Source organism: Phoenix dactylifera, unplaced genomic scaffold (genome assembly GCF_009389715.1).
Source record: "Phoenix dactylifera cultivar Barhee BC4 unplaced genomic scaffold, palm_55x_up_171113_PBpolish2nd_filt_p 000821F, whole genome shotgun sequence".
Lineage (NCBI taxonomy): Eukaryota > Viridiplantae > Streptophyta > Magnoliopsida > Arecales > Arecaceae > Phoenix > Phoenix dactylifera.
Window position 1 is genome coordinate 27,047 of NW_024068188.1, and position 25,620 is coordinate 52,666.

A 25,620-nucleotide genomic window follows, 5' to 3' on the forward strand; every position below is an offset into this window, starting at 1 on the left:
GAGTGGAAAGGATAAGTTCGATAATTATCTCAGTTTGAGAAGCTACTATTTTCTCTCTCCTCATTTAGTCAAAAGCCCGTGACTATTATGGTATGCGTGCAGCCATGCCAAAACTAACCGAAATAAAAAAAGGAAGGGGGGAGAGGGAGAAGGATAGGGTGAAGGAGAGAAAAAGGAAGGAGAGGGAGAGGATGGAAGGAGAGAGAGAGAGAGAGAGAGAGAGAGGATGAGACCACAATAGGGCAGAGTTGTGAGCTTCGACCATCTAGAAAGGACATAGTGGCCATGGTGGCAGACTCATAGACCATACTCAAGAAGAAAGCAATATCAACATAGGAGGAGGGAGAGGGGGAAGAAAGGCTTACTTGAGATAATTGTAAGTTGAATCGGTTGGTAAGAGCAAGACGAGTACAAGAAAACAAGTGAGACAAAGAACCGAATGAACTCTTGAACGAAATCCTAAAACAAACCCTCAAAGTCCTATCTCGGATATATGGGCTAAACTACACCGATAACCAACCAATCTGGTTCAGTATGTCTTGAATTGGCCGGTGCAGTATGGTTCGTTAATCCTTGCTTTTATGAGGTGTGCAAGTATATATTTAAATCCTATTTCCACTTTAATCTCATGAAATCATCTTGTTTCAACTGAATCACTTGATTTCAGCCGGGATCTTTGAGTTATAGTCCAAAACTTAATAAGTAAAACTCATCCACTATTTTTATAAATATAGTTTTCGTATTTCTATGACCATCTGTTTATGCTTTCTGGGAAGCCAGCGGCATGAATCACTCATTTCGGATTAATCTCTTAGTCGAGGGCTTTGTTATTGAAAAGGTAGTGGTGATTCTACACTGGATAACGTGAAACTAGAGCTATTCAAAAAAATTGTACACAAGCTTTTTTTTAGGATATTTACTAGGGCTCCCTCAAGCTAAGGATACAAGCTCCTAGAGATTTGAGACTTAAAGCAGCTAGCTAGTTAGGAAAGCAGCATTACTACACCTTCACTGATATTGCAAAACCACTGTCATTGCCATCAGTTCCAGCCAATAATTTTACTGCAATTGTCATGAGCCAGATGAAGTATATCCTGATGACTAATATTGAAGAGGTTGTCCACAGTCCTGTTGAAATCCTTGTATGTGCTTGCTCATGGTGACAGCCCTCATATGAAGATAGTGTCAGCAAAAAGTGGTTCAAAAAGTGTAAGCCAAGCAGAAGATTCTTTTTTCCCTCTTCTCCTCGCTGATGTATGATGACCACACTTGTTCGTTGTACAGCCCAAAAGGAACGACATCAAATTTTTCCCTCCCTCCACATCTCCCATCTCATCTCAAAACAGTTCACCCGTACATGTAAGAGAGAGTTTGTGTGTCCCAATTCTCTTAAGTGCTTTAACTAGCTGGCTGCAGTAGCACTTACTATCCGAGAGACTCAGTGGGTTGGGAATTGAACGCTACCCCAATTTTCTTGACATTGTTGAACAAAGATTGCTTTATGGTACTTTATTGTATATTTATAGTGTTATAAACATCTACATCACTATAGATATCTATGGTGGCTTTATTGTGAGTGGATATAATCTAGTAGTGATATCCTTGTATTGGTATGTTCCTACCTCAAGATTTTTTTGGGAGACTCACTAGAGTAATAAGCTTCCTTGATAAGCTATCTTTGTCCCTCAGACAAGATAGCCTATTGATCAAGAAATAAAGCATTTTATGTTCCTATTATTCAGACTTCGACTTAGGATTCCCCCATCTATGAACAAGCAACTAGTGGTGGCATCTGATACTATGTTGTTGATTAGTGGTAATTTGTTCTTTACAATGACACTTTCCACTCAAATGATAATTCAATTCCTTGTCATGGAATGATTAAATCTCCGATACTATGTTGTTCAATAGTAGCAACCAATTGCTGCATGACTAGTACCGGTAATAGCATTCTTCCATTTTAGATAAAGAGAAGTGATATGAATGCTTTCTCGAAAATAGAATAAAATTGGTGAGCTGTAAATTTATCTTTCATAGGTTTTTAACATGTTGGTTCTTCCGCTACTTTGGGATTGTCGTTTGTTCCCTAACAAATGTGAGGTTGCTAATTATGATATTTTTCTTGTCTGCTATGTATAATGCTCTAGTGCATATATGCTTCCGAAAATTTTATTTAGATGCTCGATAAGCCAAAGATTTAATTGTAAAAGTATTGGAGTCAAAAAAAATTTTCATGATCTTTTGCTCCACAATGAATTGTGATTTTGCAACCATCCAGGCTGCATATGAGAATCACACAGCATTATATATGGATTATTGAACTTTTCCGTAATTTCGGCTGCAAAAGGCCAAAAAAAAATCTACAGCCCTTAGTGAAGTAAACAATGATTTATCTTGGACATGTAGATATTTATATTACTTAATTTTGCATTTGTCCAATACCACTTATCACGTCCCTTTCGCAAGCTAGGAATACGGCAAATCTGCATTCAGATCTCCGCAAGCGTCCGGAAAATCCATGGCCATGAAATCGACCATTCATCTGTATACGATGACTGTCGTGATCAAAAAGTCTGTATAATTTCAATAATACTCATAGAAATTTCTATACGAGCTCTAGATTTGCCATCTACTTTGCCTTATCCTATCGAGTTTTTGCGAATTTCAACAGCCCCATGGAGTCCTGCAAGATCTGACCATTGGATTTCCATTCGACGGCAAACGTCGACGCTGCCTTTGGGCGGTGGTAAATACGATATTTCCAAACTTCTCGGAGGTCAATCACGTGCCCGGGGGCCGCTAATAAGGGCAAGCGACTCTGTTGCCGTCACGTGACGCGCTCCTCGCCGTATGGACAGTCGCCGCGTGGCTCCCGTAATGTCCGATCTTATCCGCTCCTCGTGGTGCCCACTCAGCCTAGCCGCCACGTCGCCATCAGATATCTACTTCAACGGCACAGATCATCCCATCCCACCCCGACCATCTCGATCTTAACGCACCCGCCTTCGATAAATCTACCCTCGCGGACCTGCTTTCTCTCTCTCTCTCTTCTCCTCTGCTCCCAAGATCCAATCTAGGATCTCCGGGTTTCCGGGTCATTTTGGTAATTAAGTAGAAGTCCATGGGCCTGCTCGACAAGCTCTGGGACGACACCGTCGCCGGACCCCGTCCGGAGACCGGTCTCGGCAAGCTCCGGAAGCACTCCTCCTTCACCTTCCGGCCGAGCACCGGCAAAGGTCCGGCGAACTCAACTCCTCTCTCTATTTTCTTAACTCTGATCTGCTTGGTTCCTGGGGAATTATCGACGATCGTACGGTTGAGATCGGGTTTTGTTGTGTAGCAGAGGAGGCGATGGACCGAGGGAGTGCGAAATCGGGCGGCGCTGAGGAGGAGCCGAGGGTGACGCGGACTATAATGATAAAGAGGCCGACGGGGTGCCCATCGCCGGGAAACGGGACGCCGCCGTCGTCCCCGCTGGGATCGACGCCTCCGGTGTCTCCATTTTCCGGTGAGGTTTAATAGTTTGGAGGTGGTAGTGCTTGGTAATTTTCGAGAAAGGGAGGGTATATTTGTTCCATCATTTACGTAAATGCCCCTGAATGATGGGGGTGTTTTGGGTATTTTATGGGTAGTTATGAGTTTAATAACGGTCAATGATCGCTTCGAGATCTGTGCACGATCCAACGGTCAAAGATCAATCATTCTTTTGGGGAAAGATTCAACCCGAACCCTAGCGAAAGATCTAGAGAATGTTCTTTTGGGTATTAAAAGTAATATAATTGTACAACATTTTTTTGGGTAAAAGAATGAATACATAAGTACTAGACTCGATATATATATGCAACTCGACATGTAACTCTTTAACTTGACGTTTTCTTGAATATAGTTTGGAATTTAACCAAGACTTATGTGGTTAAAACTAGGTGGCGGAAGGGAGTGGAACCGGTTTAGGAGGAAATCATCGTCGGATGCATTGGAGAGAGGAGGAATGGGTGGTGTCGGACCACGGAATCCTGCTCCTCCTTACGAGGTGTGAGCTCGAGTGAGCTCCCCCCATCTATCCGTACGTTTTTGCTGCTAGACCAGCATCCACTCCAAGCAAGATAGAGAGAGAACAGCCAACGAACGGAGATTGAATGAGAGAGAGGGACGGCTTCTTTCTTCCATGTTTATTGCTATGACGTAGAAGTATGTAAATTTTGTTGCTGATGGATGTGGTTTGGTAGTTTATCAATGTGAATAATGAGGAAGGGAGCTATATATGTCCGTGTTGTTTGTGTCTTGAGTGGTTCTAGTTTCTGCTCTTTTGTGTTTTGTGAGGTAGTACTGTGAGAGTGGTGGATGAGGTGTGATGTGTTGTAACTTTGTTTTGTATATATTGTAGTGGTTGCAGTTGGTGCTCTTTCTATGCGGAATGATGTTACTACTTACTAGTGTTTCACTGGCTTGAGTTCCACTTTTTAAGGAGAAAAACATTGACGGTAGGAGGAAAGGTTCCATCTGTTACCCAAGGGATGTAACTACATTCAGCGTTATTGAGTTAACTATTAAGATCTGTTGATTGCACGTCTTGCTGAGTGGCACCAAAACCACGTCCATTAATAATCTGTGTATCTTTTGTTACTGTATGGCTTCTCCGCGGCTTAGTCCATGCAGCAGCAATGGAGGCACGACGTGCTTGCTGCTGCAGCCCCTTGAGCCTGGGCCAATGGCGCGCGTGCCACAGACTGGGCACAGCATGTGAGGCGCACACGGACACACACAGATTTCCCTGTAACTTTTGTTGTCATATCGAGCTCTCTCTAAGAAAGCTTTTATATTATACTATTCTTGTGTTGGTACATCGGTGTGAGGTAGAATGCAGAATGTCCAAAATTTAAGTAATATGATGTTTAGTTTTATGAAAGCATCGTCATCTAATGTTTATTGTGATTCTGTGCTCTCGTTGTGAGAATATCGTCATGAGTTGGGAGGATCTGCCGGCTTCAACTCCGCACTACTCACAATGTAATGATGTATGGCATGGTGAGAACCCCGGCACCATAAATAGAAGGCCGGCTACGTACTTTCTGAACGTTCTTTTCTGCGTAGGTGCCAATGCCGTCACCACAAAATGAATAGAAGAAATAATACTTGGAGGGTAAAGTCTCCATAATAGACTAGCAAATGAATCATTAATACCTTGGGCTTGGTTCGGCAACAAGCTTGTTTCATTCCATTTGATTAATGCATAACAAACAAAGCTCCAGCCTCAAATTAATCTTGCAAACAAGCCGGACACAGAGTCATTCTCAACTAGAAAGAATAAATGGAAGTTGGGAGCTTAGATATATTGCAAAGAAATTCCCTTTGGAACACAAAATGGAATAATATGGTCCTGATTAATTTTCTTTTAATTTTAACCTGTCACTCCAATTCCCTTGGAGACAACCTCGTCATGTTGTAACTTCTGCCAATCTTCCCAAGTAGCATCCTCTGGTGGAGTATGACTCCATTGCACCAAACCTTGGGTAATAATACTTTTGATTTTCCTGTTCACCATCCAGTGATCCAGAATTGCATGTGGAGTATGATGGCCTCGAACCGAATAATTGAGAAAAAAAATACACTGATGTCAACACCCAGAAAGGTCGATGCCATGGGCGGCAATCAAGTTTTGATCAAGGTAGATTCAATGTTATGCTTCTGTTAGTCATGCCAGACTGATAAAGGTGAGGGTCTTCATCCATAAAAGTAGCAGATGCAGTTTCCTTTGATTCCAGATTCACTTGCAGAGCATGAGACTGAATCCACAACCTAAGAATGCCTGATTCCATCTTGAAAACCTCAAATCTCTGGAGAGTGTTCGTGTATGTAAGATGACAAGTTTGGAAACCGCATATAGCTTTCCATGACTCAACCGAAAATATCATACTTTTGACTCTCTGAAAGCAAATTTGATTTATAAATACTTAAAACAATTAGAAGGAATCGCCAAACAAAAAAGAAAATAAATTACAGTACATTGTTTTCATCGTCCAGGAACAAGAAAACTCTGGTACGTAATTAATCCTACAGATACGTCCCACGCGAAGTTCAAAGAAACTGCAACGCCAGTGCATTACCCACCCTGTTACTAATCCACGTGGACTGATGAAGGGATTGTGCCATCCATGAGATGCCACATCAGATGGGTAACTGATTAACCAACATATTTAGTGGGAGTCCTCAAATTCAAGAGACCCTACACAACCTATACAATAATGTTCGAGGACTGGAGGTGAGTGAGAGTTCCGGCAAGGTTTAATTAATGGTTAGCGGAAAAGATATATTCGATCCTTTGCTGCACTTCTGGTCAAGTAGAAGACATTTTACAACTTACAAGTGAATTAAGGGAGATCTTGGAGACCATCTCTCTTTATATAACCAAAAGATGTAGTCTAACACGGACTATAGAGATTGGTGTGAGTGTAAGAAAGCATGCATTAAGAAAACCAAAGTCTCCATGAAAACCTGTCTTGTGACAAAGCATCTCAATGTTCCAGGCATTCATCATAATGTATAGATGGAGTTAGCGGGCATAAGAAATAATCTTTGTTGACTAGTGGAACCAACCTGCATTCCTTAAGTAAAATGGAGTGCATAACACCATTAAGACCCCTCGTTAATATATATTTATATACTTAGGTATCAGCGTTTGTTGTAGTTCCCCTTTGACCATGGCAGAAAACGAGTGACACTGCCCGGAGTCCACTTCAGAACTCAGAGAAGGGCAGCATGCCGAGTGACCCTTTGAGACCGCAACCTCCTACTTTTCTCAAGGAGTAAAAGAAAAGGAGGCCAACTCTTCTTCAATTTTTTTTTCCCACAAAAAAAAAGGAAGAGAGAGAAGAGATAATATTATCTTTTGGTGAAAGGAGATACATACTGCATATAACTGAAAGAAAGCTAATTAAGACATTGTCCAACTAACTAGTATGATGTACTAGCAAGCAAATTTGAAGGGATCGATATAGCTTCCTTTCCCCCAACTTGCAACACTGCACGCTTTGCTTCAATTGCGGCCAAGAGAGCAATAAAGACATTAGAGACAAGCCTACCTCTGATATGCTACTATCCTATCTTGTCCATTGTTCCAACATGTGCCTCTTAAATGGTTGCATTAATCTTGCACTGTGAGGAAGACATAGAAAATTTTTTTTAGCAAGAAGTGTCTACATGAATCATCTGGCTTATTTCTCAAAGAATGAAGAATCTGTTTTAAGTAGGGCTATTGATTTTAGTTAATATGTTGAGTGAGATGGACAATCTTAATGTCCAAAAATACAATCAATCCTCTGTCAATTATAACACAACCAACCTAAAAAGATTTTTTCCACGACAAACTAATTCCATAACCTTGTGTGGATTTTTATCTGATAAGCAGATAATCCCAACGGCTTTGTATGAATGCAGTATTAGTGGAAGTTGTTTGGGCATATTATATCGGATTAAAAGTTCCAATAATTGGATTAGCACATAGATACATGAGAAGATGAGGTTGGATAAATTCTATTTGCATAGCATACATGGATTTAAAAGCTGAACTCTTTTAAGTCTACCTGCTTGAAATTAATTGTAGTGGGTGCTACTGATATACTGGCAGTTATTGTTGAATTAAATCAAATAATTTAAAAATTTGAAAACCAAAATTGGTTAACGGCCAAGTGGCAAGCATCCGTGCACAAGCAAGGGAGCAAACATGGAAGAATTTCTAATGAAAGCAAACCATGACAAGTGTCATGTATCCAGCACAGGAGCAAACATGGAAAGGCCCCTCGAAGAAGGAAGGAAGCATGAACGGCCAAGATGCAATAAGCCGAAGAATCAAAGGAGCACAAGAAGACACGTCATCAATCCGCGGGAGGGGAATCTTCTTCTTTTGACGTGCCTGAGCCTATATAAAGGGCTCTAGGGATCATTTCAAAATACAATCAAAATTTTCTCTTCTCCCTATTCCGAGAGTCTAGATAAAAAAGGCTCTAGGGATCATTGGGGAGAAAAGAAATAAAGAAAATTTTTCTTCTCCTCATAATTTTTCTAAGTTTCTTTTGAGCTATCTGCAAGCGTGAACGTGCTCTTCTTTCTTCCCTGGAGGCGCACTGACGGGGAAGACGTGGTTCTGTATTGGGTCGTCGTATCTCTAGGAGATCTGTGCCAGCAGACCCGTGCGTGGGGGGCATAAACTTTCCTGGGACAGCGCATCAGCGTGCTTCGATCCACAGGCCATCTTCTCTCTCTTTCTTCATTTTATTATTATATTATCAAGTTAGTTATTTGCTAGTTTATTCTTCTTATTTATTGTTTTTGAATATTAGAAATATTTAATTATATTTGTGCATCTAGGCTAACAATCCAGAAAAGTTTATGTACGGTTAGCAATAGATTTTAGATTGCAATATTTATTAAATATTTTGCTGCATAATTATAAATTGTTCTATTTTAGCTGTTACACATTTATGCTAGCTTTACTTTAATACTTAATTTTTCAAGCAAAATATTAGATTGCTTAACCTCCAAGAGGTTTATTAATACCTCTATTTGGACTCCTTACGGAGTAATTTCCAGATTCCATTCAAACGGAAATTCGAAAATTGGTTAATTCATAGGAGCTAGCTTAATATTGCACTCAGGATAAAATTGAACGATATCTAGTGAAATTATCTATTGAATAACGGTGTCTAAGAAAAGCTTGTCAAAAAGGCATACGTGCCTAAGAAAGGCTGGTACTTAAGTGAGCCAAGTGCTCCACCACCGATCTGGAGCTGATCTGGCTGTTATTCTTTGGATTTTTCAATTAGACATCTAAAGTTCAATTTAAATATCAGTGCAATAATTTGACATAAACCTTCTCATTTCCACAGGTGTCAAAATTGTGTTAAGCTACAAACTAATGGCTTCCCACGCATCTGAAAATCTTAGTGCTAAACCTGAAAAATTTGATGATCAAAACTTTAGAAGGTGGCAGAATCAAATGCGGTTCTGGCTCACTACCTTAGGCTTGATCTCCGCCATTGGTGGGTCTAACCCATCTGCTTCACGACCTTCTACTCGCAACAACCCAAACCTTGCTCCTTCTGATGATGCATCCTCCACTAGGACTCCAGAAGAAACCAACTACCACTGTCTTCATAGAATTCTAGGAGCCCTTTCTGATAGGCTTTATGATATTTATTATATAGCTAAGAGTGCCAAAGATCTCTGGGATACCTTAGAAAATAAATATGGACTTGATGATGCCGGGGTAAAGAGATTCAAAGCTTCTGACTTTAGCAAGTTTAAATTTGTTGATTCCAAATCTATGAATGATCAAATCCATGAATATGAAACATTGATTCTTCAACTCCAGGCAAATGGAACCCACTTAGATGAGTCTTTCCAAGTTGCCTGTATTATAGACAAACTTTCCTCTACCTGGTCAGACTTTGCCAAGACTTTGAGCCACACCCAAGGTGATCTGTCTCTAACCCAAGTCCTAAATTCTATTAGGATTGAAGAACAACATCGCCTTAGAGAAAAATCTCACTCCTCCAATCCTTTGCCCAAAGTCAACAATGTTGAATCCAAGCCCAAATCCAAAAATCAGAATCGTTTTTTCCGTCCCAACCACAACAAGTCCTTCAAGAAGAAATCATTCAACCATAGGAACTCCTTTCAGCCCAACAACAGAAAACCCAACTTCTCTCAGAACCAGAAGAAAGAGAAAGAAGGAGAATCTGTTCGTTGCTGTTTTGTCTGTGGTCGGACCAACCATATAGCCAACCAATGCTTCTACAAGATCACTACTCCTCGTCAACCTAGAAGTAAGGGTCCTACCACTTCTGGTGCCCAGGCCAACATGGTGACATGTGGGGCTAACTCCTTTGAGACTGCTATCAGGTCTGTTTCCTTCATACCTGAAGTTAACATGACACAATTAGCACTTGACTGGTGGATTGATACCGGAGCTAGTATACATGTTTGATCTGATCGCTCCTGGTTTTCATCTTATCAGATCTCATGTAGAGGAACTGTGACTATGGGTAATAATGCTGTGGCGCGCGTGCTTGGAGCGGGACGAGTGGATCTGACACTTACCTCTGGAAGATCCTTACTCTGCAAGGCGTGCACCACGTTCCAGACATCCGTAGAAATCTAGTTAGTGGATCCTTGCTTGTCCAGCAAGGATACCGAATTGTTTTTGAATCAAATAAAGTTGTTGTAACCCATTGTGTCTCTTTCATCGGAAAAGATTTTCTTTGTGATGGATTGTTTAAACTCAATGTAATTATTCCATCTATGAATGAAAATTCTATTGTTCTTCATATTGACTCTCCTGTTGTCTGGCATAGTAGGCTGGGACATGTAAACTATAGTTCAATTAAAAGATTAATGCACTTGAATTTAATCCCAAAATCAGAAATTAAGAATAATGATAAATGTGAGATATGTGTAGAGGCCAAATTACCTAAAAAACCCTTTCACTCTGTAAGTAGAGATTCTGATCTCCTTGAACTCATACATAGTGATGTATGTGACTCAGGGAGAACCTCAAGGGGTGGAAACAAATATTTTGTAACTTTCATAGATGACCTTTCTAGATACTGTCACCTCTATCTTATCAAAGCTAAAAATGAGGTCTTAAATAAATTCAAAGTCTATAAAACAGAGGCTGAAAACTAACTAGATAAAAAGATTAAAATCTTAAGGTCTGATAGAGGAGGTGAATATACCTCTTTTGAGCTGACCCAGTTCTGTGAAGAACATGGGATAATTCATGAAGTGACAGCTCCTTATTCACCCCAATCTAATGGAGTAGCTGAGAGAAAGAATAGAACCTTAATGGATATGGTTAACTCTATGTTAATTAGTTCAGGTGCACCAGAAAATCTTTGGAGGGAAGCACTAGTAACTGCATCTTATATCTTGAATAGAATTCCATTCAAACATAATGATAAAACTCCATATGAAATCTGGAAACATAGAAAACCTAACTTAAAATATTTAAAAGTGTGGGGGTGCTTAGCTAAAGTAAAAATTCCAGAAAATAAAAGAAAGAAAATTGGACCCAAAACAATAGATGCAATATTTATAGGATATGCAATTGAGAGTAATGCTAATAGATTTTTAGTGTTTAACTCTCAAATAAATGAAATTAATAACAACACTATAATGGAAGCAAGAGATGCAATCTACTTTGAAAGTATATTTCCTTTTAAAACAAGGATAAATGATCAAATAAATACCAATAATAACTTAGGGACTAGTTCTAGCAGAACCAGATTTAGAGAAGAAGAAGAAGAAACTGAACCTAGAAGAAGTAAAAGAACTAGAGTTGAAAAGAACTTTGGAGAAGACTACTACATATTCCTAATAGAAGACTCTCCTACTTCTTTAGAGGATGCCTTGAAATCTCTAGATGCCCCCTTCTAGAAAGAAGCAATAGATAATGAAAGGCAATCTATAATCCAAAACCATACTTGGGAATTGGCAGACCTACCCCCAGGGAAGAAACCCATAGGGTGTAAATGGATCTTTAAGAAGAAACTTAGGCCAGATGGAACTGTAGACAAATATAAGGCTAGGTTAGTAGCCAAAGGTTTTACTCAAAAATCTGGGATTGACTTCTTTGATGTTTATGCCTCTGTAGCTAGAATCACTACTATTAGGATTCTTGTTGCCTTGGCTTCCATTCATAAGCTGGTTATACATCAAATGGATGTTAAAACTGCTTTCTTGAATGGGGACCTAGATGAAGAGATCTACATGAACCAACCCGAAGGTTTCATTGTCCCAGGTCAAGAGAAAAAGGTATGTAGGTTGATTAGATCTCTTTATGGTCTAAAATAAGCCCCCAAACAATGGCACCTTAAATTTGATGAAATAATTCTAACTAATGGATTTAAAATTAATAACACAGATGAATGTGTATATTATAAAAAGAAGAATAACAAAATTATAATTTTATGTTTATATGTAGATGATATCCTAATTTTTGGATCAGACTTAGAAATTATTAATGAAGTAAAACAATTTTTATCTCTAAAATTTGACATGAAAGATTTAGGACAAGCAGACCTAATCCTTAATACTAAAATCATAAGGAATGAAAATGGAATAACTTTGTCCCAAAGCCACTATGTGGAGAAAATTCTTAAAAAGTCATTTATTATGATTTTCCAATAAAAACCTTAATCCCGTTTGAGGGCTTCTCTTTACTCTATTTGTTTATATTGTCATATCTGCTTGTTTAAGAAGCTTTGATTTGTTTTTATTCTTTGTTTTAATATCTTGTAACTTGATTCAATCAAGGGATTGAATCAAGGGGTTAAAGGTTTGTTGGTGAGCCAAAGGGAAAACCAACGGTGTAAGGTTTGTTGGTGAGCCAAAGGAAAAACCAACGGGATTAAGGTTTGTTGGTGAGCCAAAGGAAAAACCAACGGGGTTTAGGTTTGTTGGTGAGCCGAGGGTAAAACCAACGTGTAAGGGTTTGATTGTGATCCCGGGAAAACAATCGGAGTGGTTCTAGTCGGTGAGCCTGGGAAAACCGACCGAGTTCGTTGTGACCTCGTAAAACAACAAGTTGGGTTGTGAGCTTGTAAAACAACCGGCTGTAATCGGTAGGATTATAGTGAAATTCCCAAGAGGTCTTGGGGAGTGGATGTAGGTGCTGGGGTGCACCGAACCACTATATGTCCTTTATGTTTGTAATGCCTCTAGTTATTGTCTAACTAACACACTTACTTACTTAGATAAATTGCTTGCTTAATTCTTATCTGCACATCCTTTAGTTGCAAGCATATTTAATCAAGTCGAAGTCTATACATCAAACCCTTGCTAAGTTTAACTTTCACTGTGCATCTATACAACTTAGCATAGTTAATCATAAAGTTTTAGAAGTAGCATAAAAGTTTTAAAAGACCCAATTCACCCCCCCTCTTGGGTTGTATCTACTGGGCAACAGTCATCCTGTATCTACTCCCTATAATCCATCTCTTCATCTAAAGAAGAACTTAGGTGATCCAGTCAATCAAAGCTTGTACGCCCAGATCATTGGTTCTTTAAGATTTCTTGCAAATTATATATACCAGACCTGATATTGCATACTCTGTGAACCGACTAAGTAGATATACTCACAATCCTAATAATGATCATTGGACTGCTCTAGAAAGAATTCTCAGATACCTTAAGGGTACTATATTTCTAGGATTACACTATTGTGATTATCTTGCTGTTCTGGAAGGCTATAGTGATGCCAACTGGATCAGTGATACAGTTGACACCAAATCCACCACTGGTTTTGTCTTTCTTTTAGGAGGTGCAGCTGTATCATGGAAGTCTACCAAACAAACTGTAGTGGCTAGGAGCACCATGGAATCTGAAATGATTGCCCTAGATACCACTAGCATTGAAGCCGAGTGGCTTAGAGATCTACTGATAGATTTGCCTATTGAGACTTCACCATTACCTTCTATATCTATTCATTGTGACTGCAGATCTGCTATAGATAAATGCAATCAAGAAAATGCAAATGTGAAAATGAATAGGCACTTGAAAGTGCGCCATAAATCATTGAGATACAAATTAAAGAATAACTTGATTGCACTAAATTTTGTAAGATCCGAAAGGAATCTAGCTGATCAGCTTACCAAAGAATTGTCTAGAACAGTGGTTCTAGAGTTGTCGAGGGGGATGGGGCTAAGCCCATAAGTAAAGTCACCACGGTGGTAACCCAACCTGAAAAGGTTTAATGGGTAGAAACAAGCTAGATAGGTGACTAATGAGGAGCACTATTTGTTTTTCCCATCCCTAGGGCAACAGTGCTCATAAAAAGCAAGGGTTGGGTTGAGTTTTTACTCTTAATGAATTCGAGACCCATGAGGCAGGGTACCTACTTGCTCGTACCCTTTTTCAGGATTCACCTATATGCGTGTAGTCGTGAGGCCGCGACTGTGGGAAGTGGGCTGTTCCCTAATAACACACATGAAGAGATACCTGCGCATGGCCGTAAAGCGCAAACCCGTTTCGAGCATGTTCACGCTATATTATGTGTACTGTTGATGAAATCTGAGCCATGGACCAAGGTTCAAAGCATAGTCCACCTTGGCTCCACAGAGATAATCAATTGTCACTAAGTGAAGGTTCAAACCGAAAGGTACCTACACCTATTACATAATATAAGATACTCAGCATTTTATATTGATTTTTATTTTGATTTTAAATTTTTTAAATATTTAATTTATGTGGGGGATTGTTGAATTAAATCAAATAATTTAAAAATTTAAAAACCAAAATTGGTTAACGGCCAAGTGGCAAGCATCCGTGCACAAGCAAGGGAGCAAACATGGAAGAATTTCTAATGAAAGCAAACCATGACAAGTGTCATGTATCCAGCGCAGGAGCAAACATAGAAAGGCCCCTCGAAGAAGGAAGGAAGCATGAACGGCCAAGATGCAATAAGCCGAAGAATCAAAGGAGCACAAGAAGACACGTCATCAATCCGCGGGAGGGGAATCTTCTTCTTTTGACGTGTCTGAGCCTATATAAAGGGCTCTAGGGATCATTTCAAAATACAATCAAAATTTTCTCTTCTCCCTATTCCAAGAGTCTAGATAAAAAAGGCTCTAGGGATCATTGGGGAGAAAAGAAATAAAGAAAATTTTTCTTCTCCTCATAATTTTTCTAAGTTTCTTTGGAGCTATCTGTAAGCGTGAACGTGCTCTTCTTTCTTCCCTGGAGGCGCACTGACGGGGAAGACGTGGTTCTGTATTGGGTCGTCGTATCTCTAGAAGATCTGTGCCAGCAGACCCGTGCGTGGGGGGCATAAACTTTCCTGGGACAGCGCATCAGCGTGCTTCGATCCACAGGCCATCTTCTCTCTCTTTCTTCATTTTATTATTATATTGTCAAGTTAGTTATTTGCTAGTTTATTCTTCTTATTTATTGTTTTTGAATATTAGAAATATTTAATTATATTTGTGCATCTAGGCTAACAGTTATGTCTAGTTATCATTTAAATACGACTCTACAAACCCTTAGAAACCAATTATTTCTACCCGGTAATAGCTAACTTGGCAAAAGCTTTCTTAAATTCCCCTCTACACTTATTACTGATATTACTAATGATACTAACACAAAACACTATTATAGAAAGCCCTCATGTTGAACCTAAAAGATTGATTTTGATGGTGCAAAACAGTTGAGTTAAAGATTGACTAATATATTTGCTTTGAGTTTAAGTGATATATTTTAGAAAGGAAAGAAGAAAGTCTTCAGCTACTCTCAAGTAAAGATCATCCATCTGAAGCCCCACATGAAAAATCTAAACCCCAAAACACAAAGAATATATTCTTTGGAAGCTCATAAACAAGCACAAAAAATTTCATCTAAGCTACCTCAAGAATCGACCCCAAGCCTGCAATGAGTCAACCCTAGAACAGTCTCAAAAGACAGACAAAAAGCCAAAAGTTCCATCATATCAACGAGTTGCCCCATGAAGAACTTGAGCCGTCCCTAAACAAAGACGAGTCGACCCTAGAATGGCCACAGAGATAAGAGAGAGAGCCAAAAAAAATTTTATTAGTGAGTCGACCCAAGGAACTCACGAGCCAACTCCAATAAAACTATAGTGGACTTTAAAAACAGTAGAGTCGACCTCAAAACAACTGTAGTGGAAAAACAAAAAGCCATGAAAGGTAGTCCATTGAAGAGTCGATCTCTGAAATAAATGAGTCAACTTTTAGAGAAAACATCCTATAAACTTTGGAAAAATAGAAAACCCAAAATTAGATGTTTTCATATTTTTTGGTATAAATGCTTTGTACTTAACAATGGAAAAGATAGTTTAGGTAAATTTGATGCCAAATCTGATGAAAACATCTTTCTTGGATACTCTTCATCCAGCAAAGCATATAAACATCCCCGGATTTTGAACCCAGGGAGGAGGCCGTGCAGACGGCAATGGTGTGGCTCCGCCTGCCTCGTCTGCCGCCGGAATATTGGTCGACGTCGACCATCTTCTACATAGCCGCTCGGGCGGGCCGGCCGGTTGCTGTGGACAGCTTCACAGAACAGTGGCAGGCGATGGGATTCGCCCGGGTGAGGGTGGTGGTTGACACCACCAAACCATTGTTGCCGGGAGTGCTGATCCAGGGGAAGACGAAGGTGAGATGGCAGCCCTTCGTCTTCGAAAATGCCCCGGTGTGCTCCCGGTGTGGGCGTATGGGCCACCAGGTAGCGGCTTGCCGCTTTCCGGCGACCGCTAGCGCCGAGGGGGGCTCGGGTTCGGCTTTGGCTTCTGCGGCGGCGGTGGACCCGGGGGGCGGGCCTGCCCAGCCAGCTCCGGGCGTCGGGGAGAACGTACAGGGACCGATCTACGGTCCCTGGATGGTGGCGACACGGCAGCGAATCCCGCGGGAGAATCGGCCGCCGTGGCCGGGGAAGACGACCGAGGCGCACTCGGGGCCCGGGTTGTCCTCGACTCGGCCGCTGTCTCCGGCGGCTCGACCAACTACGCCGGTGTCCCCGGCGGACACCGATGGCTGGCAGAAGCCGGCGAAGGTGGCTCGCCGCCGGTCCCCGCTAGCCGTTGGGGGGACGGCCACCCGGATACATCCTTCGGCCCCCTCCTGGCGCACTCGGCCGATGACCTTCTGGCCGAGTCTGAGGACCCGGGGCTGAGTCGACGACTCGGCAAGGCCCCGATCGGGGCTGATCCTGAGCCCAGCCGGGCTGCCGCGGCCCAGGCCAAAACCTAGAAGCGGCCCAGGCCGCAGGCGGGCCTTGGCCCACTTGGGGGTACCGGGCGGGGGGCCCAGCTGGCCCTTGTACCTATGGGCCGAGGGAACCCAACCGGGCCCCCCCAGCGCAACCGGGCCCACGAGGCCGGGCGCCGGGGTCGCAGGCCGGTGGGGGCGGGCCGGGGCGCGATCCGCGACGCGGGCGTGGCCCACGCAGTCGGCGCAACCCGCGCTGTTGGCGCGCTTTGCGCCAGCAGCGCGCCGGATTCTGGGGACGCGCCGGGCGCGCTGAAAGCGCCCGGTGCTGGGGTTGAGCGGGCCCAGGATATGCTGGGCCCGTGCGATGATGCGCGCGGCCGATGGGCCGCGCGATCTGCTGGGGAATCGCGGGCGCTGGGCCCTCAGGCCCAGCCCGCGGTTGGCTCTTTGGGCCACGCCTTGTTAGGCCCACAAGCCCACTCAGATACTGGCCTGGGGGGTCGGACTGGACTTGCGCTGCAGGGCCCGAGCGAGGAACCAGCTGGGCCTTTTTGGTTTAGGCGTCCTCATCAGGGAGCAGATTTGGAGCTGGGTCCCCCCGCACACGACGATCATGCTCTTCTCACTTTGGGTGTGACAAGTGGGGTTCAGCCTGGGGACGTGCGGGTGGGCACTGACCATGATGGAGTCTTTCGGTTTGGCCCTTGGCCTCCGGCTGGAGATGAGCAGCGGGAGGATGCATCCAGTGGGAGCGGGGCCAGGGACCACATCGTGCCACTTTCGCAGGGGTGTCAGGCCGAACCGATGGTGACGGGAGGGGGCACGGACCACACGACTGCTGTGCAGCGTATTAGGGCGGCAGTCATGCAGGTCGTATCTGCTGAGCAGCGGGAGGGCCCAGGTAGCACGCTTGAGGCTGGCCTCGCGGCCCAGGGGGAGGATGGGTCAGAGGCCGACTACGTGGACTGTGATCCATGAGGATCCTAGCCTGGAATTGTAAGGGGGCGGCCAAGCCGTCCTTCATGTCATCCTTCAAACGGTTAGTGCAAGTTCATTGTCCGGAGATCTGCTTCATCAGCGAGACCCGGCTATCTGGTGAGGGGCTTGTACGTTTGAGACGGCGCTTGGGGAGGGACTGGGAGTCATACGCAGTCGATTCCCGAGGGCTGTCGGGAGGTATTCTGCTACTGTGGAGGCGAGGGGTGGCAACCTTTGATGTCTTCCACAACTGCCCCCAACAGGTAGTTATGATTGTTTCGACACCGGATGTTGCCCCATGGGTTTTGTGTGGGGTGTACGCGAGCACAGATTATAGGGTCAGGAGAGTCCTCTGGCAGGAGATCACCAGCCTTACCGCCCAGGGTGTCCCGACAGTTGTAGTTGGCGACTTTAATTGCATATTGAGTTCGAGCGACAAGAGGGGCGGGGCAGCCTTTATGGATAGAGCGGACAGGAGGGAGTTTCGCGATTTTGTGTCGCGTACTGGCCTGGTGGACTTAGGATTCTCTGGACCTCAGTTTACTTGGTGCAATAATCAGCTCGGCAGTGCTAGGGTTTGGGAGCGTCTAGATAGGGCCTTTGCGTCCCCGGACTGGATCCTCCGTTTTTCTACCTGCAGGGTTAGTCACCTACCCCGGATCGCCTCAGACCATTGCCCCCTGCTGATTTCCACATCATCGGGACCTAGTCATCATAGCCCCTTCCGCTTTGAGAAGGTTTGGCTATCATACCCCCAGTCCTGGGATATTGTTCGTGAGGCATGGCGCACCCCGGTGCGTGGAGATGCTATGCACCGGGTGTCGCGCAAACTAGAATTGGCCAAGAGGCGTCTTCGGCGGTGGAACCGTGAGACTGTGGGTGATATCTTTCGAAGAGTAGAGGGGGTAGAGACTGCGATCTCTGAGTTGCAGCGGAAAGAAGATCTAGAAGGTGAGCTCTCGGTGGATGATATGGGTGATCTCCGGGGGCTTCTAGCGACCCACCACTCACTACTACGGCAGCACGAGATCTTCTGGCGACAGAAATCTCGAGTTCAGTGGGTACATGAGGGTGACCGCAATACTAGTTTCTTCCACCGGTCTACGATTATCTGGAGGCAGCGGAGCACTATCCACTCGCTGCGAGACGGGTCTGGACATCGGGTGGAAGGTGAGCCTGCCATTCGCCAGGTTTTGTTGGACTTCTTCCGTGACAGATGGACAGCGGATGAGGAGTCCGGCGACAGAGACCATCCCTTGAGGATGGATGCGAGAATCGAGGATACTGAGAACGCAGCCCTGGTCCGACCAGTGTCCGCACAGGAGGTTCAGGAGGCAGTCTAGGCTTTGGCTCCAGACAAGGCTCTGGGTCCGGACGGGTTCCCCCCGTTCTTTTTCCGACAGTATTAGGGTATCATTCGGACAGCAGTGGTAGAGGCTATTCAGTGCTTCTTCTCTCAGGGGAGGATGCCGGATGACTGGAAGGCTACCTTCATCACACTCATTCCGAAGCGTCAGGGGGTGGCGGAGCCCGGCCAATTCAGACCCATTAGTTTGTGCATAACCTTGTATAAGGTTGTGGCCAGAATAATGGTCCGTAGGATGAAGCCCTTACTGCCTGGCATTATCAGTCAGGAGCAGGGGGCTTTTATAGCTGGCAGAAACATCTCCCATAATGTTCTGTTGGCCCAGGAGATGATGTGGGATCTGCGGCGAGCATCGAAGCGACGTAGCTTGATGGCTATTAAGCTGGATATGGAGAGAGCTTACGACAGGATCAGATGGAGATTTCTTCAGCAGGTACTCGAGGCGTACGGCTTCCACAGACAGTGGATCGGTTGGATCATGGGGTCTGTCAGGGGGCCAAGATTTTCTATCTTGGTCAACGGCACACCGTCCCCTTTCTTCGAGTCCACCATGGGGCTGCGTCAAGGATGCCCTCTATCACCTTATTTGTTTATTCTTTGTGCTGACATTTTGTCTCGTGATTTGCAGAGGGTGTGTGCCCGTAGAGAGCTCGAGGCCTATGTCCCCGCCCCGGGGGCTAGTCCTCTTTCCCACTTACTTTTCGCTGATGATTGCCTTCTTTTGGCCAGGGCGCGGGTTTCTGATGCACGGGTCCTTCGGAGGGTAGTGGCGGACTATTGCGCGGCGTCAGGTCAGAGAGTTAATTTCCACAAGTCAGCAGTCCACTTCAGCCCGAGCACGGAGAGCAGGGTTAGACAGGAGATCCGAGGGATTATACAGATACCTCAGCAGGAGGAGACATTGACCTACCTGGGAGTTCCTATCACAGGCCGCAGACTGCGGGTGGCAGAGTGCTCCTACCTAGTGCAGCGGGTGGAGAGCAGGTTGGAGGGATGGAGAGCGGCCTCCCTGTCTATGATGGGGAGACTGACTTTGATCAGATCAGTGTTGGGGTCCATGCCAGTATACCTCATGGCCAACACCGTGGTTCCGAAGACGACCTTGCTGAGGGTCGAGCGACTGCTGCAGTGTTTCCTGTGGGGGTCATACGGCGGAGGCCACGGGGTGCACTTGGTGGCCTGGGAGCATGTCTGCCGGGCTGCTAGTGAGGGCGGCCTCGGGGTGCAGTCCCTATTGGAGCGGCGCGAGCTTTTCATTGCTCGGCATGCAGCTCGGTTCTTGTTAGAGCCACACGGGCTGTGGAGTCAGGTGATGGCGGCCAGATATGGGCGTGGGGGCTCAGAGGCGGCACGAAGAGCACGACGAGTCTCCTTCATGTGGCGTGAGATTGGGAGGTATTTGCCGACGGTGTCAGCAAATACCAGGTGGCTGATTGGCGATGGGCGGAGTATTGATGTGACTGCGGACCCATGGGTGGATACTGTTCCACTGAGGTGCTGGCCGACCATGATCGATGCTGAGGAAGTGGAGGGGTTGCGGGTCTTCGATCTTCTTGCCCCAGGAGAGTCAGCATGGGATGACGCTAGGCTATGTCAGCTGTTCGGAGGATACCTAGCTGAGAGGATCCGGTCCCTTCCGGTGCCAGGTTGCGGGGGGCCTGATGTCAGGGTTTGGGGCACCTCTTGCCGGTCCAGTGTCAGTCTGGGAGACCTCGCCGATGTTATCCTGCAGGAGCATGAGCCGGGGCAGGACTACACTTGGATCTGGAGGTCTGGGCTTCACCCGAGGGCGGCACTCTTCTTATGGAAGGTGGCATGGGACCGCCTCCCGACGAGAGCAGTGCTGAGTAGGCGAGGTTGGGGGATCCCTGCGGAGTGCGGGACATGTAGTGTTGAGGAGTCAATCGACCACGTGCTCTTCCAGTGTACGTGGGCGAGGTCGGCATGGCTGTGGGCAGGGTTCCCGCAGGAGGTTTGGTGTGGGAGGCTTCAGTTTGTACAGATGATGCAGCAGTGGCTGGCCCGGCCTCGGACATGTCAGGAGGCTATTCGAGCGACCTGCACAGCACATCAGATCTGGCTGGCGAGGAACGCCCGCACCTTCGGTGAGCGCAGGGTGTCACCGAGGTTCGTTGCGGAGTTCGCGCGAGTCCAGGCATTGGAGATCAGACTTTCTTCAGATGGACCTCTGATAGCTTGGGACACCTGGGGTTCCCTCTCTGCTCCGGCAGCTCCTCAGCAGGTGTTCTTCACCTGGGAACCCCCACCCCCGAGTTTCCTCAAGGTCAACTTCGACGGATCGGTCATGGATGGAGGCGCGCGAGGAGGTGCGGGTTTTGTGATACGGGATCCGCACTCCAGAGTGGTGGCAGCAGGAGGCTGTCAGTTTTTCGGTACGTCGGTTCCCGGGGCAGAGCTACGAGCTGCCTGGGCGGGTCTTCGATATGCGAGGCAGGTACTGCAGGCTGGCGCGATTGTCTTGGAGGGCGACTCAGCCACAGTTATCAGTTGGATCCAGGAGGAGCTGAGGGGTGAGGGCTCAGACCATCCCTTGGTTCGGGATATAGGGACGATGTGTGGGGTTGGGGTGGCCATCCAGGCCAAACATGTATTCAGAGAAGCTAATGGGGCAGCCGACTGGGTGGTTGCCTTCGCGGCTCATCATTCAGGGTACACTTTTTGGGTGGGGGAGGGGGAGCTGCCACTGGCTCTCCGTGAGTTAGTCTTTTTTGACTTTATTGGGTGTATTCGTACACGTACTGTATGAAAACCCGTTTTTAGCACAAAAAAAAAAAGCATATAAAGTGTTCAACAAAAAAAACTTTAGTTATAGAAGAGCCCATTCATATCATTTTTGATGAAGCTAATGATCTTCCTTCAAGAAAAGAAAAGAATTTTGATGATGAGGTAGGATCTATGAGCAAACAAATAAAGAACCTCAACTTAAAGGACACATCTACACAAGATACAATGGACAGTAAAGCAAAAGATAATAATGATCAAGAAGAAGAAGAAGAAGAGGAGCAGCCACAACAACCTTAAGATAGATATGACTTATCTAGAGAATGGAGGTATATACATAATCATCCTAAAGAATTAATTATAGATGATCTTTCATATGTGGTACGAACTAGATTATCCATTAAAGATATATGAAATTATTTAACTCTTGTTTCACTAGTAGAACTAAAGTCATTCGAAGAAACTCAACAAGATCATAATTGGTTAAATTCTATGCAAGAAAGACTAAACCTTTTTAAAAGAGAAATTGGTTGTTTGAAAACTTGGAAATAGAACCGAAGACTATGTTAAAATTGAAACAAAATGGGATTACAATAGCAAATTAAATGAAAATGAAATTGTCATATGAAACAAAGTCAATTTGATTGTTAAAAGATATAACTAAGAAGAAGGCATTATTTCCGATAAAAAATTTTGCACCTATAGCAAGAATAAAAGATATCTGATATTACTTACATTTGCTTGCTGCATAGAATTTAAAGTATTTTATTGGTTGTCAAAAGTGCTTTGTCGGAATGGTTTATTACAAAGAAAGCTTTTGTGGTAATTGAAAATGATAAATTTCCAAACTATGCATTCAAATTAAACAAGGCTTTATTTGGTTTAAAGCAACCTCTTAGAGCTTGACATGAAGGATTACACAAATTCTTGTTAGAAAATGATCTTTCAAAAGAAACTTTTGATATAACCCTGTTCATAAGCTGAAAGGATTATAATACATTATTTGCATAGAATTATGTTGATAGGTGCCACTAATGAAATGCTATGTCAAGATTTTACTAAGCTCATACAGGAAGAATTCGAGATGAACATAATAGGTGAACTCACATTATTACTCGATCTCCGAATCAAACGAACAAGAGATGGAATCTTCATTAACCAAAGAAAGCATACAAGAGAAATCTTGGAGAAATTTGGCATGAAGAATGCAGAATATTTCAATACTCCTTTAAGCCCCTCTTATAAATTAGACAAAGTTGAGCATAATAAAAGTATTGATTCAGAGCATTATAAAGGCTTGATAGATTCTTTGTATACCTAATATTATGTTGAATGTTTACTTATATGTCTAATTTTAAAGAATCACATTTAAATGCAGAACATATGTATTTGGCAATCACATAAAATATAACAAGTGCTATAAATTTAAGTGAGTATCCAATTTAGCACTCAAAATCCAAGCATACTGGAATAAGACATCATTTCATAAAACTCCATCTGCAAAATAATTGATTTTTTTTATTATTACCTCTACTCCAAGGACTACTATATGTAAATCGTTAAAGAAGGGGGAAAAAAAGAAGTAAACCACAAATATAAACATGTGTGCAATTATAAAGTTAAATGATATAAAGTATTAGGATCATGTTTGGCCCATTCTATGAATGAAGAGCATGCGTGAAAGGCACCCATTTTGTCAGGATTCAGAAAATTAAGTATTATGATCCATGAGTTTGCTGAGGTTAACCATAGGAACTACAGATACAAGAAGATACGCGCCATCACTAGTCATAAAAAACGGCAGCCATATTGCATCCTCGTGCCTATAAATACACACCAAAGCAAAGAGCAAGCAAGCAAACGCACTACTTGCTTGCAACTAGCTGCATACACTGGTATCATCTCCAACGATGGCCTTGAGGACTTTCCTCTTTGCAATGGTCTTATTGGCTGGAGTGTGTGCACCGGTAGCACAAGCCCAGCTCGGGCGAATCCTCATCAATGGTATTGTTCCCTGCGGCAACAGCACCAAGACAAGCACCAAGACTACACCGGTCTTCCCAAGTAAGGCTAGCCCAATGATATCCTAAGTGCAAGCACTACAGATCTCTTCTCCAAGCAATGCACAAACAACACCAGAAAATTCAATCACCCATGGCTAATCCATTCTGCTTTTCTATTTCATTCCTGGGGTTTATGTTATAGAGAATTAATATTTATGTGAAGAATGCTCTTAGCCCATGAAATATCAGTGTATGATTTCTCAAGTCTCGCCAAGTCATGTCTGAGCAATGGATGTGTGACCTTTTAGCTTAGTAGATGATCAATCTTTTAGCATTTGAAGTTCTATGAAACTTGCTGCAGCATAATATTATAGAAAGAACTGTAGCTATTCTTCTTAAATCTCTATGGGGTTGCTAGATCTTCACACAAATGGTATTACCAAAGTTTTGCACCTTCTCGTATTTCCAAGTATCATAGAGTAGTACTAAACCATCTCATTGATTGCAATGCCTTGCAGATGCTTTGGTGCAGCTACAGTGTGGTGGCAGTGTAGTTTCCAGTGCAACCACAAATGACGATGGAGTATTTACCATGACACTCAATTTGCTAACAACTCTCTTATCAACACTCCTGAGTGGCTGCAATCTGGTGGTCGACACCCCTCTCTCTAACTGTGATGCATCGCTTCCATCCGGTGGTATCCTTCAATCAGCCTTGCAGCTCCTCACAGGCGGTCTTGTTGGTGGCATTCTCGGCGGTGTCATCAATATCATTCCAGCAGGTTTCAATCTTGTTCACTAACTCGACTGGGGAGGAGTGGCTAACAATGCCATTCTATAAATATGACAAATAAGGCAGAATCTTCCATCTGAAGTGTTATCTTTCGAATGTTTATATATGTAGCCATGGACTGTTAGTACTGATAATGTAACAGTCCTAATGCATAAGAATAAAGGACCTTTATGGTTAACAATGGGCCTCCCTCACTTTTTTTTTTGTCTATTGCAATAAAATTTAGCACGTTTAGCCATATATTTGTTGTCCAACAATAAGCCCTAGCCCTAAAGATTCCATGCTGAACTTGCAGTGACTATATCTCTCTAATAGTTCCACTAGACCATCTATCCTGCTAGTTAACTACTAAGAAAAACCAACTATGTTGCTCATCAAATATAGGTTGGGCTTAACTAATAATTATATTATATTTCTCAACAAGAAGATAGAAGGTATGGTTAAATTTTAGGTTGTGCCTTTGGAAGCATTTCTTCAATACAAGAAACAAAAACATGGTAGTTTAGCCCAACCTATAATCAAAGGCAATATGACGAAGTTGAAGCACTGTTTATCACCTTTTTGCAAAGTCTACAATGGTATTTGTTGTGATGCAACTGCAAAACTAATACATGCAAAATTTCATGATTTGAAAGATATGTATCTATAGCTTTTCTTCTCTTGTGGATTTAAGGTATCAAAAGAATGAGGTGGCTTCTCCTTGTTTATCATGTGGCGATGTTATATATGGTATATACTTCCATCAAACTGGGGCTTCCCCCGGTCGTACCCCTCAGTTTACCAATTAGAGATCTAAGTTTTTAAGTCCCGTATGGTACATCCCCAGGTATTTGGGGCCTGCATAGCTATAGTGCAGGTGGATCACCCTTCCATTCTCTAAAAATTATGGTATATCTTCATCTCATTAACAATACTCCAAAGTCAATCCTAGCTTGCAAGATTCATAATGAGAAGCTTTACCATTCAATATTTAGACTTAACGTCATAACTAATATATGAACATTTTCATCCCTTTGATCTTGT

At 43.6% G+C, this 25,620-nt stretch overlaps 4 protein-coding genes across 5 annotated transcripts; all 4 read left to right on the forward strand.

Moving 5' to 3' along the window:
• The first annotated feature begins 2,980 nt into the window (after positions 1-2,980).
• Positions 2,981-4,426, forward strand: LOC103703620 (dormancy-associated protein homolog 3-like). 2 transcript variants are annotated; one of them, XM_008786529.4, is made up of 3 exons: positions 2,981-3,236; positions 3,344-3,508; positions 3,924-4,426. In XM_008786529.4, exons 1-3 carry the CDS (start codon positions 3,122-3,124, stop codon positions 4,034-4,036), a joined length of 393 nt encoding a protein of 130 aa, XP_008784751.2. In that variant the 5' UTR covers positions 2,981-3,121; the 3' UTR covers positions 4,037-4,426. The 2 variants fall into 2 exon arrangements, with proteins under 2 accessions (XP_008784751.2, XP_026658998.2); XM_026803197.2 differs by having other exon boundaries at positions 3,021-3,236; positions 3,341-3,508.
• A 4,566-nt stretch (positions 4,427-8,992) lies between these two features.
• LOC120107303 lies at positions 8,993-9,982 on the forward strand. The gene has a single exon (XM_039120520.1). The coding sequence runs from the start codon at positions 8,993-8,995 to the stop codon at positions 9,980-9,982; it is 990 nt and encodes a 329-aa protein (XP_038976448.1).
• Positions 9,983-17,689: 7,707 nt separating this feature from the next.
• Positions 17,690-19,036, forward strand: LOC120107308. The gene has a single exon (XM_039120525.1). The coding sequence runs from the start codon at positions 17,690-17,692 to the stop codon at positions 19,034-19,036; it is 1,347 nt and encodes a 448-aa protein (XP_038976453.1).
• Positions 19,037-23,452: 4,416 nt separating this feature from the next.
• LOC120107305 (phylloplanin-like) lies at positions 23,453-24,778 on the forward strand. The gene is made up of 2 exons (XM_039120521.1): positions 23,453-23,865; positions 24,323-24,778. The coding sequence occupies exons 1-2, from the start codon at positions 23,712-23,714 to the stop codon at positions 24,604-24,606; spliced, it is 438 nt and encodes a 145-aa protein (XP_038976449.1). The 5' UTR covers positions 23,453-23,711; the 3' UTR covers positions 24,607-24,778.
• The last annotated feature ends 842 nt before the right edge of the window (positions 24,779-25,620 follow it).